General features: G+C 41.6%; 1 protein-coding gene across 1 annotated transcript in view; it reads right to left on the bottom strand.

Moving 5' to 3' along the window:
* PDZRN4 (PDZ domain containing ring finger 4) overlaps positions 1 to 18630 on the bottom strand; it is a 450660-nt gene that overhangs the window by 65919 nt on the left and 366111 nt on the right. Inside the window, 1 exon segment of the mRNA XM_029058707.2 lies at positions 15391 to 15493. Coding sequence (XP_028914540.1) covers positions 15391 to 15493 — 103 coding nt within the window.

The following is an 18630-nucleotide window of genomic DNA, read 5'->3' as shown; positions in this document are numbered from 1 at the left end:
GGGGGTCAAGGAATGAGAATGGGGGCGATAGTTGATGGTGTCTCTTTAGCAATGCCTCTCCTGCTGGGAGGGTGAGGAAGCAGCGGCGGTGACTCCTTGTCTCCCCTCCCACCCCAGCCCTATCACCATCTGCCCCGTCTTCTCCACTGATGAGAAAACATCCCTAGCAGGACGTGGTCTCAACTTTCAGAACATGAATAAGGCTGTAGCTTTCACCAAAATTGTGCCTGCAGCCACGACTGTGGGATTGTGAACCTCAAGGGGCCTGAGATTCCTTTAGCCATGATGCCCTGCCTTTTTTTTTTTTTAATGGAATTTGTTAAGCACACACTATGTTCCTGGCACTGTTCTAAACCCTGGGGTAGATTACCAGCTAATCAATTTCGATGCAGTCCGGGCCCCAGATGGGGTTCACACTCTTATCCCCCATTTTACAGATGAGGTAACTGAGGCCCAGAGAAGTGAAGTGACTGGCCCAAGGTCACACAGACAAGTGGTGGAGCTGGGATTAGAATTTATGATCTTCTGACTCCCTGGCCCATGTTCTATTTACCAGGCCATGCTGCTTCTCTATTCTATTTGGCCACAATTACTGTATAGTTCAGAGAATTGGGGGATGGATTACTAGGTACTTTGCAGAGTCAATGAAGCATCATAGCCCAGTTTCCTCTGATTGTTCTGGATACTGGATGGTTATTCTTTTTTTTTAATATTATGGTATTTAAGTGCTTACTATGTGCCAGGCACTGTTCTAAATGCTGGGGTAGATACAAGATAAATAGTATGGACACTGTGGAGCTCAGTTTTACATACCCATATACTTACACGCTCATATTCAGTCTTACATACTTATAAACATATTGGGACATAATAAGCGCTTAACAAATATCATAAAAAATCAATATAATTGGATGGAATACCAACAGGGAGATACAAATATTTCTGGGGTTCAGAGGTACCTCACAGTGACATTGTCTCTGGCGAGGAGATCTCTAGCCAGCACAAAGCCACTAAGTGAGGAGGCAGCTTCTGTCAGATGTGATCTCTCTGCAATGACCAAATTTTATTAAATCGCTGAAAAATAGGTTCCCAGTGTTTATTCTAGGGGGCAGCCCACTGGACTAGTAGAAAGAACGGCCTGGGAGTCAGGCCGCTTGCCTGCTGGGTAACCTTGAGTAAGTCACTTATCTACTGTCTGCCTCAGTTTTCTCATCTGAAATTTGGAATTAAACACCTGTTTTTTAGACATGTCTCCTATCCATATATTCAGTGAAAGTATACTGAAAGTGTGTTCTACTCTGTTTAGATTAAATTGTGAGCCTCTTGAGAGTCCGAGGATATAGATTTCTTCCAGTTCTTGATCCTATGATTCCATATCCTTGGGCCTTCAAGTAGCTCCCGTTTAATTCAAACAAAATAGATGAACACGCTTTCAGTATACTGTCACTGAATATCAAGTAATTACCCGCTCCAAGTAAGAAATAACTAAAACATCCTTAGAAGAGAGTTGTCTAAAATTTCTTTAAAGTTATCCCAAGGATGGAGATGGGTCTGCAACGGGAGTGTGTTTTGCATAAGAAATGTGTGGCCACCTTAGAAATATGATTGGGTGTCTTATCAATTCCAATTCTACCTACCCCGAGACCAACGGGTTGAACGACGATCCAACATGGTGTAACCTCCCCTTGCCAGTCATATGATGTAATCTGCCATCAGCCTGGTACACACCCTCTACCTGTAGGTTCACTAGGCCAGGCAGTGGCCACAGTACCCTCCCCACCACCACACAGGGTCTGGGGGTCACCTGTGCCTTGGACTGTTGTTCACTAAAGGGAATTTACTTTTTGTCATTTAAAAAAAATTTAAAAAACCCAACAGAGCAGCATGACCTAGTGAAAAGACCAGGCACCTGGAAGTCAGAGGTTGTGGGTTGTAATCCTAACTCTGCCACTTGTCTGCTGTGTGACCTTGGGCAAGTCACTTCACTTCTCTAGGCTTCCGTTACTTCATCTGTCAACTGAGGTTAGAGACTTTGAGACCCATGTGGGACAGGGACTGTGTCCAACTCAATTTATTTGTATCTACCCCGGCACTTAACAAATACCACAATTATAATAATTATTATTATTTTTATCTCCTTCACTTGCCCTGTTGGGAAACAGATCTTGGGCAGCACAAACTCTCAGAAATTGGAACAGAGTTGCTTCGGTTTGTACGACTTTCTGGCTTTGAGAGAAAGGAAAAATTTTCCCACTTTGGAGCTTGGGCTGATGAATAGGGAAATGGACCTTTCCCGACCTGCCAGAGTGGTTTCTCTCTGTCCCGTGGTGCTGGGGTGGAAAGAGAGCACATATCTCTCTCCACCCACACAGCCTAGTGGTGGTGGGAATAGCAACGGGAGCTACCTGTGACCAGTTAATAGAGCCCTGGCTGCAGACCCAGACTGGAGTCCCCCCTGCCCCTGCTGCAGGGCTCAGATAATAACAACAATAATAATTATAATAATAATTATGGTATTTTTTAAGTGCTTATTATGTGCCAGGCACTGTACTGAGCCCTGCGGTAGATACAAGTCAATTGAGTTGGACACAGTCCCTGTCCCTCTTGGGGCTCACAGTCTCAATCCTCATTTTACAGATGAGGAAACTGAGGCACAGAGAAGGGAAGTCACTTGCCTAAGGTCACACAGCAGACAAGTGGTGAAGCCGGGATTTAAACCTACGACCATCTGACTGCCAGGCCCGTGCTCTGTCCACTACGCAGGTCACCCACACACACTTCGGTGTCAAAAGGAAACCACACATGCTCCTGTTCCTAGTCTGCTCTTCACAAGTGAGTTCCTTTGTTCTATGGAGCTTCACGGAAAGTCCTGTCTCCCTTTTTCCCAGTGCTGCCCCTGCTCGAAAGTTCAGGCGACCTCCTAATTTACAATATAAGCATTGGATCAGTAGCCATCATCTTGAAGGATTTCACCTGAATAAAGTTTCACAGACCCAACCCAGCATGAAACTATGGACACCACAATAGTTCCCTTAGAAAACTCCAATGTTTTAAAATGCTGATGTTAAAGTTCTTCCTTATATCCAGCTGAAATCTCTCCTGTTTTAATTCCAATCCAACCTTCAGTTCACAAGGGGCATGGAGAAGAGCTAGCTTGGATTTTCACCAACAAACATTTTGTTGCATGAGAGGTATTCAATCCTTTTTTAGCCCTTAAATAACCTCGGTTTCTTTCAACTTTCCTCATGGACCTAGTTTTCATTCTTTCCAGTCATGTTTGTTGCTTTATGGCCTAGTGGAAAGAGCAAAGAACTAGGAGTCAGGATACCCATAACCTAATCCTGGCTCTGTCACTTGCCTCTGTGTATCCTTGGGAAAATGACTTAACTTTGCTATGCCTCAGTTTCCTCATTCATAAAATGGAGATTCCCTCTTTGCTGAATAAATGCTTGAACAAGTACTGTTATTATTATCATGATTCTCCAGTTTATCAATCATCTCTCTCCCTCTGTCTCTCTCTCTCTCTCTGTGTCTCCTTCTCTTCCAAGTTTTCCTCTCATAAGGGTACTTTCTTCACTCTGGGGCCAGGGCCAAAGCTCTGCCTGTCTACATTCCCAACCTTTTCCCTTGTTAGGGTTCTGCCACCTCTCCATTAGCATTGGTAATTGAGCAACGGTTCTAGTTACAGCTGCGAATTCCATCTGCTTCCATCTCTGCTCCTGTCTCAGGCGGTAACAAATATGTCTTTATTAAGAGTCTGGATGAAAGAGCCCTATATTTCTTGAAGCCTTTCCTTTTAAATGATTTCTGGTGCCTGTTGGAGTTGAGATCTGCCTCTCACTTGCTAAAGGCTATTTTTGATTTATTTCCACCCTCAGTTGGCTCTGGGGAAAAAAATGAGCAAGGTTAAAAAATAAATAAGAAAAAGACCATAATCCTACGAATTGGGATAGAGCACAGAACCTTTATCTGGGCAGTTGTCTGGAATTTGGGAAATGCATTTCTCCCCAGATTCTTTCTTCCTTTTGAAAAATCATGTTCAACTGTAGGAATGAGTTATCAGCGAAATGCATTTTAATGTTTTACAGGATAGCGCATCACTTTTTTTTTAACCTGGCACTTTTCAAGTCACAGATCTGCCAGTAGAGGTTTGCTATTTTGAATTTTTTATTTCACAGGCAATGAAAGAAAATCAGGCCAAAACTTTTGTTCGGCAAAAGGGTGATGATCGAAAGTCAGAGACAGTTATTACCGTACTCGGAATCATTTCCAGTAATGAATAATTCCTCCTCCCCTCCAATTTTTGAGGTGGAAATACATTACTTCATTTTTAAACAATGACTGTGATGTGATCTGGGTTAGGAAGAAAACTAAGTTCAGGCTGGACAACTGGAATACAGACTTCCACTGCAATGGGCAGCGTCTTGCTTCTGTTAACCTCTCCCAAACTCTTAGTACACTGCTTCATACTCAGTAGATGCTCGGTAAACAAATAGCATTGATTAATTCATGGGGAGGAGCTGCTCTCAGTCTCACAGCATTCATGTATGTACACATAATTTATTTTAATGTCTGCCTCTTTCTCTAGACTAAGCTACTTGGGGTCAGGGATAATATCTCTCCCAAGTACTTAGCATATAGTAAGTGCTTGGAAAATGCCATGTTTTGATTGATTGATGGTACATATTTGTACAGTGCCCCAGGAAAGTATGAAAGGGAGGTCCTGGATGTCAAATTTTAGTTATTAGTGAGGAGATTTAAGTCCAGGACCTCTGTGGTTCAGAGCAAGATCACCATGCTGTAGGAGTGATTGCATCCAAACAAACTTGACTTTTCTGCTAAGGACCGAAATTCTCACAGACCCAACATTTTAATAAAGAAAACTAGGATAAAATGCCAACCTTAAGTTTCAGCTGAAAGTGGCTAGACTCACAACCAGCCTTTAAGAACCCTGAATGATTTTGTTAATACTGGCTTAGACACTCTGGCAAAAGCAACATCAGAAATACTGGTCTAGGTGCCAAAAGGCATGAAAGGAGAGACAAAAAGGAAATTAAGTAGGCCAACAGGGAGTAGGGGAATATCAGAGTTAATAATAAGCCATTCTTCGGGTACTGAGAAAACTACTTAATGACTAGGGACTCAGCGAGGCCACCCGAGTTCCATATAGATTTACAAAATAATTTGACTAGCTTCCTCACCAAAGATTTTTCAAATAGATGAGTCAGTCAATCAATCAAGAGCACTTTAGTACATACTTCAGAGCACTTTACCAAGTACAATACACCACAGTCGGTTTCCTCAACTCGTGTATTTGCTTGTGGACTATAAACTCACTGTGGGTCGTGAATGTATTTGTTATACTGTCAGATTGTACTCTCTCAAGTGCTTAATACAGTGCTCTGCACCCAGTAAGTAGTCAATAAATACAACTGACGGTCATCAGCTGACTGCTGGCAGAAATCCAGGCAGGCTGACCTCGTCCATCTCAAACTCATCATCACTTGCCATAACTCTGTCCTCTCATCCACTTAGCAACATTACTTCTCCACTCTTAGTAATGCTTCTTCCCACACCCGCTCTTTCAAACTTTTGACCCCCTCCTAAAGCCCTTGACCCCCCCACCTTCATTAGTGCAGCATGGCCTAGTGGAGACTGTGAGTTTGTTGTTGGCAGGGACTGTCTCTCTCTACTGCTGAATTGTACTTTCCCAAGTGCTTAGTACAGTGCTCTGCACACAGTAAGCACTCGATAAATATGACTGACTGAATGAATGAAAAAATGAATTAAGCATAGACCTGGGAGTCACCCGACTCTGCTGCTCATCTGCTGTAGGACCTTGGGCAGGTCATTTATTCATTCACTCAGTCACATTTATTGAATGCTTACTGTATGCAGAGCACTATACTAAGCGTTTGGGAAAGTACAACACAACAATAAATGGGCACATTCCCTGCCCACAATGAGCTCACAGTCTACAGTGGGGAGAAGGACATCAATATGAATAAATAAATTATAGGTATGTACATATGTAAATTGTACGTATGTACCTATATATTTTATAGGTATGCACCTATAGTATATTACAGGTATGTACATAAATCCTCAAATCTGCCAAACAATCACTCTTCCCCCTTCAAAACCCAACTGAAGATGCACCTCCTCCAAGAAGTCTTCCCAGACAAAGCCCCCTTTTCCTCAGCTCCCCTTCCCTTCCATGTCACCTAGACTCACTCCCTTTGCTCTTCCACCTCCCTGCCCCAAAACACTTATGGATGTATATAGACATACATAGTTCTATTTATTTATATTGATATCTGTTTACTTGTTTTGATGTCTGTCTCTCCACATCCCCCCAGACTGTAAGCTCAATGTGGATAGGGATTGTCTCTCTTTATTGCTGTTTTGTACTTTCCAAGCGCTTAATACAGTGCTCTGCACATAATAAGTGCTCAATAAATGCCATTTAATGAATAAATGCTGTGGGACTGGGAGAGGGGAAGAATAAAAGGAACAAGTTAAGGCGATGCAGGAGAGAGTGGGAGATGAGGAAAGAGGGGAGCTAATTTGGGAAGGTCTCTTGGAGGAGAAGTCACTTCACTTCTCTGGGCCTCAGTTACCTCATCTGTAAAATGGGGATAAGATGTGAGTCCTATGTGGTCAGGGACTGTGTCAAACCCAATCACTTTGTATATCTACCCCAGTGCTTAGTATGGTGTCTGGCACATAATACAAGTTTAATAAATACCACAATTATTATTATTGTTCCTCATCTTTTACTCCTCATGACCTCGCTTCCTATTTTATCAATCAAATTGAAACCAACAAGTGTGATCTCTCTAAAATGTCCCCTACAAGTCTCTATCAACCTTCTTTTACTTTCCCATCATTCTCCCACCTCTTCTTCAAATCTATCCCTTCTGATCTTTGTTCCTCTTATCCCATCCCTTTACACCTTATTAAAACATTTGCCCCCTCCCTACTATTCTCTCTGACTGCCATTTACAACTACTCTCTCTAAAATGGCTCCTTCTCCACTGCTTTCAAACATCCTCATCATCAACAATGGTAATTACTGAGAGTTTACAATGTACTGTAATCCAGCTTCCATCCCCTTCATTCCACCAAAGCTGCCCTCTCTGGGGTCGTCAATGACCTCATTCTTGCCAAATCCAATGGGTTTTATTCCATTCTAATCCTCCTCAACCTTTCAGCTGCCTCTGACCCTCTGACAATGGAGGTCCCTCATGGCTCAGTTCTGACTCCCCTTCTATCTTCTTCTACAACCACTCCCTGGGAGAACTCGTTCTCTCCTATGGCTTCAACTTCCGTCTCTATGCAGATGATTCCCAAATCTACATTTCCAGCCCTGACCTTTTTCCTGCTCTGTATTCTCACATTTCCTTCTGCCTTCAGGAGATCTCTACCTTCACAGAATCACTAAGATCCACACTTTCCTCTCCATCCAAACCGCCATCAAGTTTGTCCAAGCACTTGGATTATCCCACCTTGATTACTGTATCTGTCTTCTTGCTGACCTCCCTGCCTCCTATCCCTACCTACTCCATTTCATAGTTCACTCTGTTGCCTGGATCAGTTTTGTACAAAAAGCCATAGCAGCCTAAATGGAGAAGAAAGGATGGATCTTGACGATTTTGTAAAAGTTGAACCAACAGGATAGGTTATGGACTGAAGATGTGGTTTGAATGAGAGTATTGTAATAAGTGCTTGGAAGAATACAAGAGCGTTGGTAGACACATTCCCTACCCATAGAGGACTTACAGTCTAGAAAGAGAGACAGAGATTAATATAAATAATTTATAATATATAATGTGGAGATATTTACTTAGTGCTGTAAGGTTGGATGGGGGGAGAATATCAAGTGTCCAGAGAAGGTAGTTTGGGTATGGAGACCAGATGGGGCATGATGGTGTTAGAATATTGGAGGGGGTGTCCAAAGATTGGAGGTCTTTGTGGTGGGAACAGGACAGATTTGCTGGAGGTTTGTGTGTGGGAAAGACAGCAGGTAAGGAGGTGGTGGTCTGATAGAGAAATTTCAGAGGTGGTGAGGGTAGAGACTGAACAGTGACTAAAGATTATGAGATCAAGAGTATGAGGTGGTATGGATGTCACTGGAGTTAAGAAATGACAGGAGGTGGACAGTGAAAGGATCTTCGGGGACATACTTTTGGATTTTGATGTCCACAAAATTCAATGTAGGGATGGAGAATGAGAAAAGGAATAGAAAATGGGGTTCAAAATTGTTCACAAAATTGGAGGAGGGATCTTGTGGGGGGCGGGGCGGCAGATGACTGTGTCTAGTTATCGAATAGGGTACTACTCTCCTGGCTTTCCTTTTTATTCTCTGCTCACTCCTTCTCTTTATGTTTTGCAATCTCTTCCTCTCTCCTCTAACTGTGGGAGTCCCTAAGAGGCTCAGTTCTGGGTCCCCTTCTTTATTTCATCTATATCAACTCCCTTGGCGATCTCATTTGCTTCCAAGGCTTCAACTACCATTTCTTTGTGGATGATCCCGAAATCTACTCCTTCAGCCTGGAATTCTCTCCTTCTCTTCAGTCTTATCTTCCTCCTGTCTTCAGAACATTTATTCTTGGATGTACCAACAATACCTCAAACTTAACATGATCAAAACAAACCTCCCTTGTGTCCCACCCAAATCCCTCCTCCTCTACAACTTTCCCATCATTGTAGACAACATTATAATCCTTCCTGTTTCACAAGCCCATAACTCTTGCATCATCCTCACTCATGGTCTGTCCCAAGTGCTTAGCTGCAGAGTGCTCAGAACACAGTAAGCGCCCAATAAATGTGTTTGAATGAATGACTGAACTCATCTTTCTCATTTAATCTTCACATTCACTTTGTCACCAAATCTTGCTGATTCTATGTTCTCAATATCTTTAAAGTGCTCTGCACACAGTAATCACTTAATAAATAATATTACTACTACTCCTCTAGAATCTGCCTCTTACTTTCCATACAAACCGCTACCAAGGTAGTCCAAGCCCTTATCATATTCCACTTTGATTACTGCATCAGGCAATAAGCCGGATTGAAAGGAAATCTCCTCCAAAAGGCCTCCTCTTGGCTCTCATTTCCTCTTTTCCAATTCCCTTCTGCATCATTCTGATTTACTATTTTAATTCACCCTTCCCTCAGCCCCACAGCACTTATGTACATATCCTCATTTTATTTATTTATATGAATATCTGTCTACCCCTGTAGTCTGTGAGATCACTGTGGGCAGGGAATGTGTCTACCAACTCTGCTATACTGTACTCTCCCAAGCACTTAGTACAGTGCTCTGCAAATGGTAAGCACTCGATAAATATGATTGATGGACTGATTGATCAGGCTTCTTGCTGACCTCCTGGTCTCCATTCTTCTTGTCTCTTCATATCCAACAGGCCATTACTCTACCCTTCTTCAAAGTGCTACTAAAAATCATATCTGTTCCAAGAAGTCTTCCTGACTAACATCTCATTTCTAGACCCTATCAATCAATCCAATGGCATTTATTGAGCACTGTAAAATGGGCATTAAGTCTGTAAAATGGGGATTAAAACCTATTCACTCCTATTCAGATTGTGAGTCCCACATGGGACAGAGATGGTACCCAACCTGATTATCTTGTATCTATCCTAGTGCTTAATTCAGTTTCTGGTATATAATAAGTGCTTAGCAAGTACCATTACAAAGAAAAGTGGTAGTAGGGAAGAGACATGCTTCAGGAAAGATTCAAGATTCATTAAAATGACCATGTGATGAGGAAGGGCTGTGAAAATGGGAAGAGCTTTGGTCTGGCATATTTGAGGGTGTTCCAGGACAGAGAAAGGAGGTGAGTAAGAGGTCAGAGGTGGGAGAGATGAAAAGGAGGCACAGTGAGGAGGGTAGCTTGAGAGAAACAAAAGGGTCGGGCTGCAGTGAAAGAAGAGAGTAGACAGTAGAGAGCTGAATGAGTACCTTTTTATGGTATTTTTTAAGTGTTTAATATGTGCCGGTCACTATTCTAGGCACTGGGGTAGATACAAGGTTATCAGGTTGGACACAGTCCCTGTCCCACATGGGACTCACAGTCTTAACCCCCATTTTACAAATGAGGGGACCAAGGTCCAGAGAAGTGATGTGACTGTCCCAAAGTCACACAGCAGACAAGTGGCAGAGATGGGACTAAAACCCAGATCCTTCTGATTCTGAGGCCCGGGCTCTATCCCCTAGGTATTGCTGCTTCTTTTATGACACATAGAAAAGTGGAAAAAAGATATGAAACAAAAGACAAGAAGAAATGACCAATTTCAGCATGGATAAGTACAAGTAATAGAATCTTATGTGGATGCCCTAAGGTTCAGTTTTATTGAACATTTTCAAGAGAGGTGCCCAATGAAACCTCCAAGGATTTAGAAAACACAATGATTTTCAGGGGGTGAAATACAGTGCAGATGTAGCTGAAAATCAAGACTACAGCGTTCTGGGAAAAATGGACTGGAAAATGGCAGCTACATTTCCATATGAGCAAAACAATTATTTTTAGAGAACAATAATCCAAACTAAAACTACTTATTGAAAGGCTTTCAGTGACCAGTCACAGTCAGCAAAGAGATGGTAGACTCTAGACAGTATGCTCATTATTGGTAGGGCCCGTGTCTGCTAATTCTGCTGTACTGTACTGTCCCAATCACTTAGTACAGTGTTCTACGCATAGTAACCACCCAATAAATACCATTGATTGATTGATTGAGATTTTGGAGTCAATCTCAACTGCTTCCTCAACCAATGACTTACTCCGTGATAGAAGTCGAGGAGGCTAATCAATGACGGACATAATCAGGAAGGGTAAGAACAAGAAAAATCACAGATTTGCCATTAAAAAAGCCCCATGATGTCTTCTCCCAGACAACTGAATTCAAAATGCTTTCAGTGTATGATTGAAGCCAGGTAGTTCCTCTCTTATTTAGATTTCATGTGAACATTCTTTATTTCCGACACTCATTGGAATTTGCCTTGGGCAATTGAATCTCAGATGACAGTAAATTATTGGCTAAAATGGCATGATTAGTTGAGATTACAGGCTACTGAGAACCTGCCTGAGCATTTACTGCTGTCATAATACTAGGCCGTTTACTATTTGGAATTAATAAGGGTCATAAAGGAGGCATGATTCCACTGCGCTAGACTCCACATAAATTTAAAAATCTGTCTTCGTTTTTAATACTTCACTGATGTGCTGATTAAACGAAATAAACTTTATGATGAACTTGTTAGGACTTGAAAAGTTGTTTTTCCATGGAAGCTCTTTCATCTTTATTTTCCAAGTGCTTAGTACAGTGTTCTGCACACAGTAAGTGCTCAATAATTACGATCGAATAAATGAATGAATGAATCTTCAGTGTATATCTTCCCCAGTGCTTAGTATAGTGATCAGCACATACGCCCTTAAAAATGTGGATTGAACCTGAACTCATGTAGGTCAGGAACTCTGTCCAACTCGATTTACTTGTATTCACCCCAGCGCTTAGTGGCACATAGTAAATGCTTAACAAATACAATTATTATTATTACTATTAACAAATATTTATGATTTTATTACTATTATTATTTCTTCCCACACAATGGAGGTAAACTTAGGTGGAGAAGCCACATGGCCTAGTGTCTAGAGGAAGGGCCCGGGAATCAGAAGGACCTGGCTTCTAATCCTGGCTCCAGCACTTGTCTGCTATGTGACTTTGAGCAAATCACTTAACTTTCTCTGAGTCTCAGTTCCCTTATCTGAAAATGGGGATTAATACTGTGAGTGCCATTTAGGAACTGATTACCTTGCATCTATCTAACCTAGTGCTTAGAACAGTGCCTGACACATAGTAAGCGCTTAGCTAATACAATTAAAAAAAAATTATCAGCCTTTTCCACAAATGAGCTAACCCAGTATTAGGTGCAGGAGGTTATGCAGAAAAGAGACAATAGTTCTGATTCTCTCTCCTTGTCGGCCACCACCCCAAACTTCACCTGACAAGTAGTAGCAGAGTACTTCCTCAAAATGACTTTTTGGTGAGGAAGCATTCCAAGAAAAGTATATCTGTTCTAAGCGGGTTTAACTGAGAAGGCATTATTTACTTTCAGTTCTCTTAGGGAAAGAGTTTTAAGAGTCTCTTAGTAATAAGATGGAAAAGAACACTTGGCTGAACTTTCATGGCATCATCTTCAGTATTAAAAGGGCACATAATCATGGGTGCCATGCCTATTTGCCAGAGCCTCCCTCCCTTCCCCTATCAATTTTATTTCCAAATGTCAAGTAGTGGTCTGAGCCTTTGAAAGGTTTCTTACACACCAGAGGCAAAGGGAATATTAAGATATATCCTTCACATTTATGAAAGCTATTTAATCATTTATAGAATTAGCTTATTTTAAAATAGTACCAAACTTCATTCATGGGAAAAATAAGGACAGTAGAACATAATAATAATAATAACAATAATGGCATTTTTTAAGCAATTACAATGTTCCAGGCACTGAACTAAGCATTGGGATAGCTACAAGGTAATCAGGATGGGCACAGTCCCTGTCCCCCATGGGGCTCACATTCTTATTCCCCATTTTCCAGATGAAGTAACCGAGGCACAGAGAAGTTAAGTGATTTGCCCAAGGTCACACTGCAGACAAATTTGTATATATTATTGATTACACTATTCATTTTATTAATGCTGTGTATATAGCTATGATTCTATTTATTTTGATGGTATCGATTCCTGACTACTTGTTTTGATTTGCTGTCTCTCCCTTTTAGACTGTGAGCCAGTTGTTGGGCAGGGATTGTCTCTATCTGTTGCCCAATTGTACATTCCAAGTACTTAGTACAGTGCTCTGCACACAGTAAGTGCTCAATAAATACGACTGAATGAATGAAGTTGCAGAACTGGGATTAGAACCCAGGTCCTTCTGACTACCAAGCCTGTGCTCTAGCCACTATGTTTCCTCGTCTTCCTCAATAGGTGGTTCTATTCTATAAATGCGCTGAAGCTGAGCTCTTCCATTGCAGATTAAGGGAATGGAAAACATGAAATGAGTTCACGAAGGGCAATGTCACAGAAGAAGTGGTATGGTTTTGAGAAACCAGAGGATGTTGCTTTTTCAGTGCCTTAGAAAAAACCCTGTTTATGCTGGGAGAGTGTCCCATGAATTAGACTGTGGACCCTAGGAAGGTTAGGGACTGTATCTGATTTGATTTTGTTGTATTTATTCCAGTGCTCAGCACAGGGGTCAGATGGCACATAGTGAGCTCTTAATTAAGTACCACTATCATTCTTATCATCATCATTAGTACACTAATCCAGTTTAGGTACATACTAATCAGTCAGTCAATCAATGGATCAATCAGTCATTTTATTGAACACTTTCTGTGTGCAGAACACTGTCCTAAGCGCTTGGGAGAACACAGTATAATAGACTTACAAGGCATGTTCCCTTCCCACAACAAACTTACAGTCTAGAAGGGGAAACAGACATTAATACTAATAAATAAATGTATCTTCACAGCATTTAGTGCAGTGCCTGACATATAGCAAGTGCTTAACAAATACCATTTAAAAAGACATTACAGGGATATAAAGAAGTGCTGTGGGGCTGAGGGAGCGATGGATAAAGGGTGCCAATCCAAGTGTAAGGGAGACACAGAAGGGAGTGGAAGACGAGGAAATGAAGGTCTAGTCGGGGAAGGCTTCTTGGAGGTGTGCCTTCAAAGGGAAGGTTGGGAGAGTGATCATCTAATGGGTATGAAGACGGAGGGCATCCCAGGCCAAAGGCAGGACATGGATGAGAGGTCATTAGTGGGATGAGATATAGGTACAGTGAGAGGTTTAGCATCAGAGGAGCGAAGAATGAGGGCTGGGTTGGAGTAGGAAATCAGGGAGGTCAGGTAGAAGGGGGAAAGGTGGTTGACTGCTCTAAAGACTACTGTGAGGAGTTTCTGTTCGATGCGGAGGTGGATGGGCAACCACAGGAGGTTCCTGAGGAGAGGGGAAAGGTGGACTGAATGCTTTTAAAGAAAAATGAACCAGGCAGCAAAGCGAAGTATGGACTGGAGTGGGAGATACAGGAGGCTGGGAGGTCAGTAATGAGGTTGATACAGTCATCTAGACAGGATAGGATAAGTGCTTGGATTGACATGGTAGCAGTTTGGATGGAGAGGAAAGGGTGGATTTCAGTGATGTTGGGAAGGTTGAACTGACAGGATTTGATGGCCTATTGAATACGTGGGTTGAAAGAGAGAGCTGAGTCAGGATAATGCCAAGGTTATGGGCTTGTGAGACAGGGAGGATAGTGACATTCTCTACAGTGAGATGAAAGTAGGGGAAGGACAGGGCTTGTTTTTGAAATGTTAAGTTTTAGGTGGCAGCGGGACATCCAGGTAGAGATGTCTTGAAGGCAGGAGGAAATGTGAGACTTCAGAGAGGGAGATAGATGAGGGATAAAGATGTGAATTGGGGAATCAATTGCATAGAGGTAGTAGTTGAAGCCATGAGAGGGAATGAGTTTTCTGAGGGAATGGGTGTAGATGAAGAGTAGAAGGGACCCAGAATTGAACCTCGAGGGCCTTCTAGAGTTAGGGAGTGGGAGACAGAGGATGAAACCAAGAAAGAAACTGAGAATGAGCAGCTAGAGTTGGGAGGAAAACCAGGAAATAAGAGTGACCCAGTGAAATCAAGGTTGGATAATGTTTCCAGAAGAAAGGCGTGGTCGACAGTGTCAAAGGCAATCGAGAGGTTGAAGAAGAGTAAGACAGAGTTTGTTATTGAATTATGAGCACGACTGCTTTCTAGCAACCAATCTAGAAACACAATCAATATTAGGATTGATTGTTGATGGTGCACAATCAATATTAGGATTAGAATAATAGGAGACAAACAAAATCCTTGGACTGTGAGCCCCATGTGGGACAGGGACTGTGCCTGATCTGATTATTTTGTCTCTACCCCAGTTCTTAATACAATGCTTGAAACATAGTAAGTGCTTAACAAATGCATTCATCATCAACATCATCATCATCATCCATTACTAAAACAAATAACTCACAAGTGGTCAAATCTGTTTACCAAATAAAAGGTAAAATAAATCACCAGGATTTGGGGGGGCAATTTTGAATGTTTAGCTTTGTTTTAACTGTGTCAGAGCTCTAACGGAGCCAAAAGATGCAACAACTCAACATCCCCAAAATGCAAAAACAGAGCAACCAATAGGTTTAATGAACAGTCTAAACTCCTCTGCAGGAGTTGACAGCTAACTAATAATTTTCTTTCTGAAAATAAGCGGTGCATCTGTTATTGTCCCTGTGACCACTGCAAAAAGAACCACTACATGAGGGAAAAGTGATCTTACCTCATACTCAAAGTCTTCTGTTCTATCTGCATCGGCAGGCAGGCTGGATAGGTATTCGTTCCCTTCATAAAATTCATGTTCCATTGGATGAAGAGAATGGCAGCTATAAGGAGAGAAAGCAGCATAATAGGGATAGATAAGGAAAGTGTTTTCAAATGTTTAAAAATGATAAATAGAATCCCTTTTTAGTCTTCTTCACTCTGCCACGTGACCTCAAATGTCTGGCAGTCTAATAGGTACACAACCCCAAAATAAACTCTTGTTTTTGCTACTCACAGGCAAAGACATAGTCGACTCCATTTTTCAGAATTAACACTAAGAGTAAAAATCCTTTGACCAGATCTGCCTGCTGAAAAGACTTTTCATGGGCCACAATGCTCTACTGATGCTCTCTGGTGGTGTTGCATTTTCCCTGATGTGAATTCCTCTATACTCATTCATTCATTCAATCTTATTTATCGAGCACTTACAGTGTACAGGGCACTGTACTAACTGTATGTACACCATAACAAAAAGCAGACACATTCCCTGCCCATAACGAGTTTAGACATAAGCACCCTGCCTTTTCAGGTTGGACACAGTCCATGTCCCACGTGGGGCTCACAGTCTTAATCCCCATTTTATAGATGAGATAACTGGGGCACGAAAAAGTGAAGTGACTTGCCCAAGGTCACGCAGCAGACAAGTGCCACTGTGGGCAAGAAATGTCATTGTTTACTGTTATATCATACTTTCCCAAATGCTTAGTACAGTGTTCTGCACATGGTAAGCGCTCAATAAATACGATTGAATGAATGAATGAAAACGTGGTACAGCCAGGATTAGAATCCAGGACCTTCTGACTCCCAGGCGCATCCTGTATCCACTAGACCACGCTGCTTTTCCAACAGCGTAGTGCGGGGAGATCCTACAATGCCCTGGGAGCCTCTGCCCGACACCCATCTGACCACAGAGCATAATCACGTGTGCTCCCCTTCTGCTCAGACATGAGAGTGGACAGAGTGTGGGCATTGGTCTGGCATCCCCAGAGCTACAGAAAACACTGCTCACCTACTCAGCTAAAAGTTGGCCAGCTAAAGTCAAAGGTATGGCCCAAAAGTTGAATGAGCAAAAATGAAACTGAAATATTATTTAGCATTTGTCAAGTACCATGTGCAAATGTACAGGCAAATTGCCCCTTAGACCTTTGCTATAATTCAGGCTGGAAAAAAAAAATACGGTATTTGTTAAGCGCTTACTATGTGCAGAGCACTGTTCTAGCGCTGGGGTAGATACGGAGTAATCAGATTGTCCTAAATGGGGCTCACATTTTTTAATCCCCATTTTTACAGATGAGGTAACTGAGGCACAGAGAAGTGAAGTGATTTGCCAAAGGTCACACAGCAGACAAGTGGCAGAGCCGGAATTAGAACCTACGACCTCTGACTCCCAAGCCCATGCTCTTTCCACTAAGCCACTCTGCTTCACTTTCAGGTGGCCAAATGCAAAATCCTGGCTTTAGTTTAGTATTTGGGATTCCCGGAAAAACAGTTTGCTCTTGTGCCTACAGCAGAGAGTAGCATTTTCCTAAAATTTTAACATTTGACAGTGACACCACATAAGACCCATTGGCCTTCAGGACCGGCAGTGACAATAATTGCGGAATTTACTAAGTGTTTAGTATACGCCAAGCAAAATGCGAGCTGCAAAGGTAGATAGCAGATATTTCAGTCAGACGAGGATTATGATGATGATGACTGTGGTATGTCAGGGGATGTGGGGCCCACAATCAGAGTCTGTCAATTGCATTTATTGAGCGCTTACTTTGTGCAAAGCTCTGTACTAAGCGTTTGGAGAGTACAAAATAACTACAAACAGACACACTCCCTGACCACAACGGCCTTTCAGTCTAGAGGGGAGACAGGAAGGAGAACAGGAATTTCAACCCCACTTTACATATGTGGCAACTGAGGCCTAGAAAACTCAATGAATATATGACCAGCTCCCAATCATATATTCCCATAAACCAAGTGGAAGGCTCATAGAATCCCTGGTCCAACAGCTTGTTTCACAGCTTTTTGAGGCCTGACTGAATGGCAACAAAGTTTGATTGCAACAGAACAGCCTTCTTACTAATCCTCCTTCTGCTGGATGAAAAATCAGTTGGTGAATGACACTGTAGATAAGCATCAGGTGTCATTCACTTAGATTTTATTGTTTTTCCAAGGGACATCATGCAGTTTGCCTGGTGCAAACCTGATATATATGATCAATTCTTCATTCTCCAGGATCTATACTCTGATTCTTCTCCTCTCCTCTCAACCTCCCCTGATTCTTGATTGACTTGAATACAGAGACTAAAAATTCCATTTCCACAGCACTTTGTACTGTTCTTGGCATTAAACGGTGAGATATCTCTAGTGACTTAACACAAGGTGTCTTTTTCCTCAATAGCATATGCAAGATAACACTGTGAAAGGAAATATTTACATTAGTTCACTAAAAACATCTAATTCATAATCTTTTATCTTTGGTACAAATTTGCATTGCTATTTAATAATAACTGCGGTATTTGGTAATCATTTACTACATGTCAAGCACTGTACTAAATGCTGGGGTAGATACAAGATAATCAGCTCAGACAGAGTCCCTCTCCCACATGGTTCTCACAGTTTAAGTAGGAGGGAGAACATGTATTGATTTCCCTATTTACAGAGGAGGAAACTGAGGCACAGAAAAGTTAAGTGATTCTTTCCAAAGTCACACAGCAAGCATGTGTCATAGCTAGGATTGGAACCCAGGTTCTCTCATTCCCAGGACCGTGCTCTTTCCACTAGGCCATGTTCCTTCTCTTCATTTAATCATGTAAATATTCATTATAAATTTGTCATTGTTTTAAATCTTTTATGTTACTTAAATTTGGAGGCTCTTACAAATACAGTGGTGAAATACAAGTACCATTAAAAATTCGTGCATTTTACATTATTTTATATGTATATATCATATTCTTTATTTTTTCCTATGGAAACTATACTTCATTTAAACCTCTTTTTTTAACACTCTAACTTTGTGGACCTAATAAAGACAGTTAACAAGAGAGTGTCAGTATTTATATAACTATAATCATTTGAAGCCAAGGTGTATCATTTTCACTTATGCATTTCAGCCATCCAAACCACTTTTTCTCAGAGATTTTACTAATTGAAAGCACGTGTACTTTTTGGGTTTCATTTATTCAGGCAATTAGTATGAGAAACCTGA

Source organism: Ornithorhynchus anatinus, chromosome 2, assembly GCF_004115215.2.
Source record: "Ornithorhynchus anatinus isolate Pmale09 chromosome 2, mOrnAna1.pri.v4, whole genome shotgun sequence".
Lineage (NCBI taxonomy): Eukaryota > Metazoa > Chordata > Mammalia > Monotremata > Ornithorhynchidae > Ornithorhynchus > Ornithorhynchus anatinus.
This window is presented reverse-complemented; position numbering and strand designations above follow the sequence as displayed.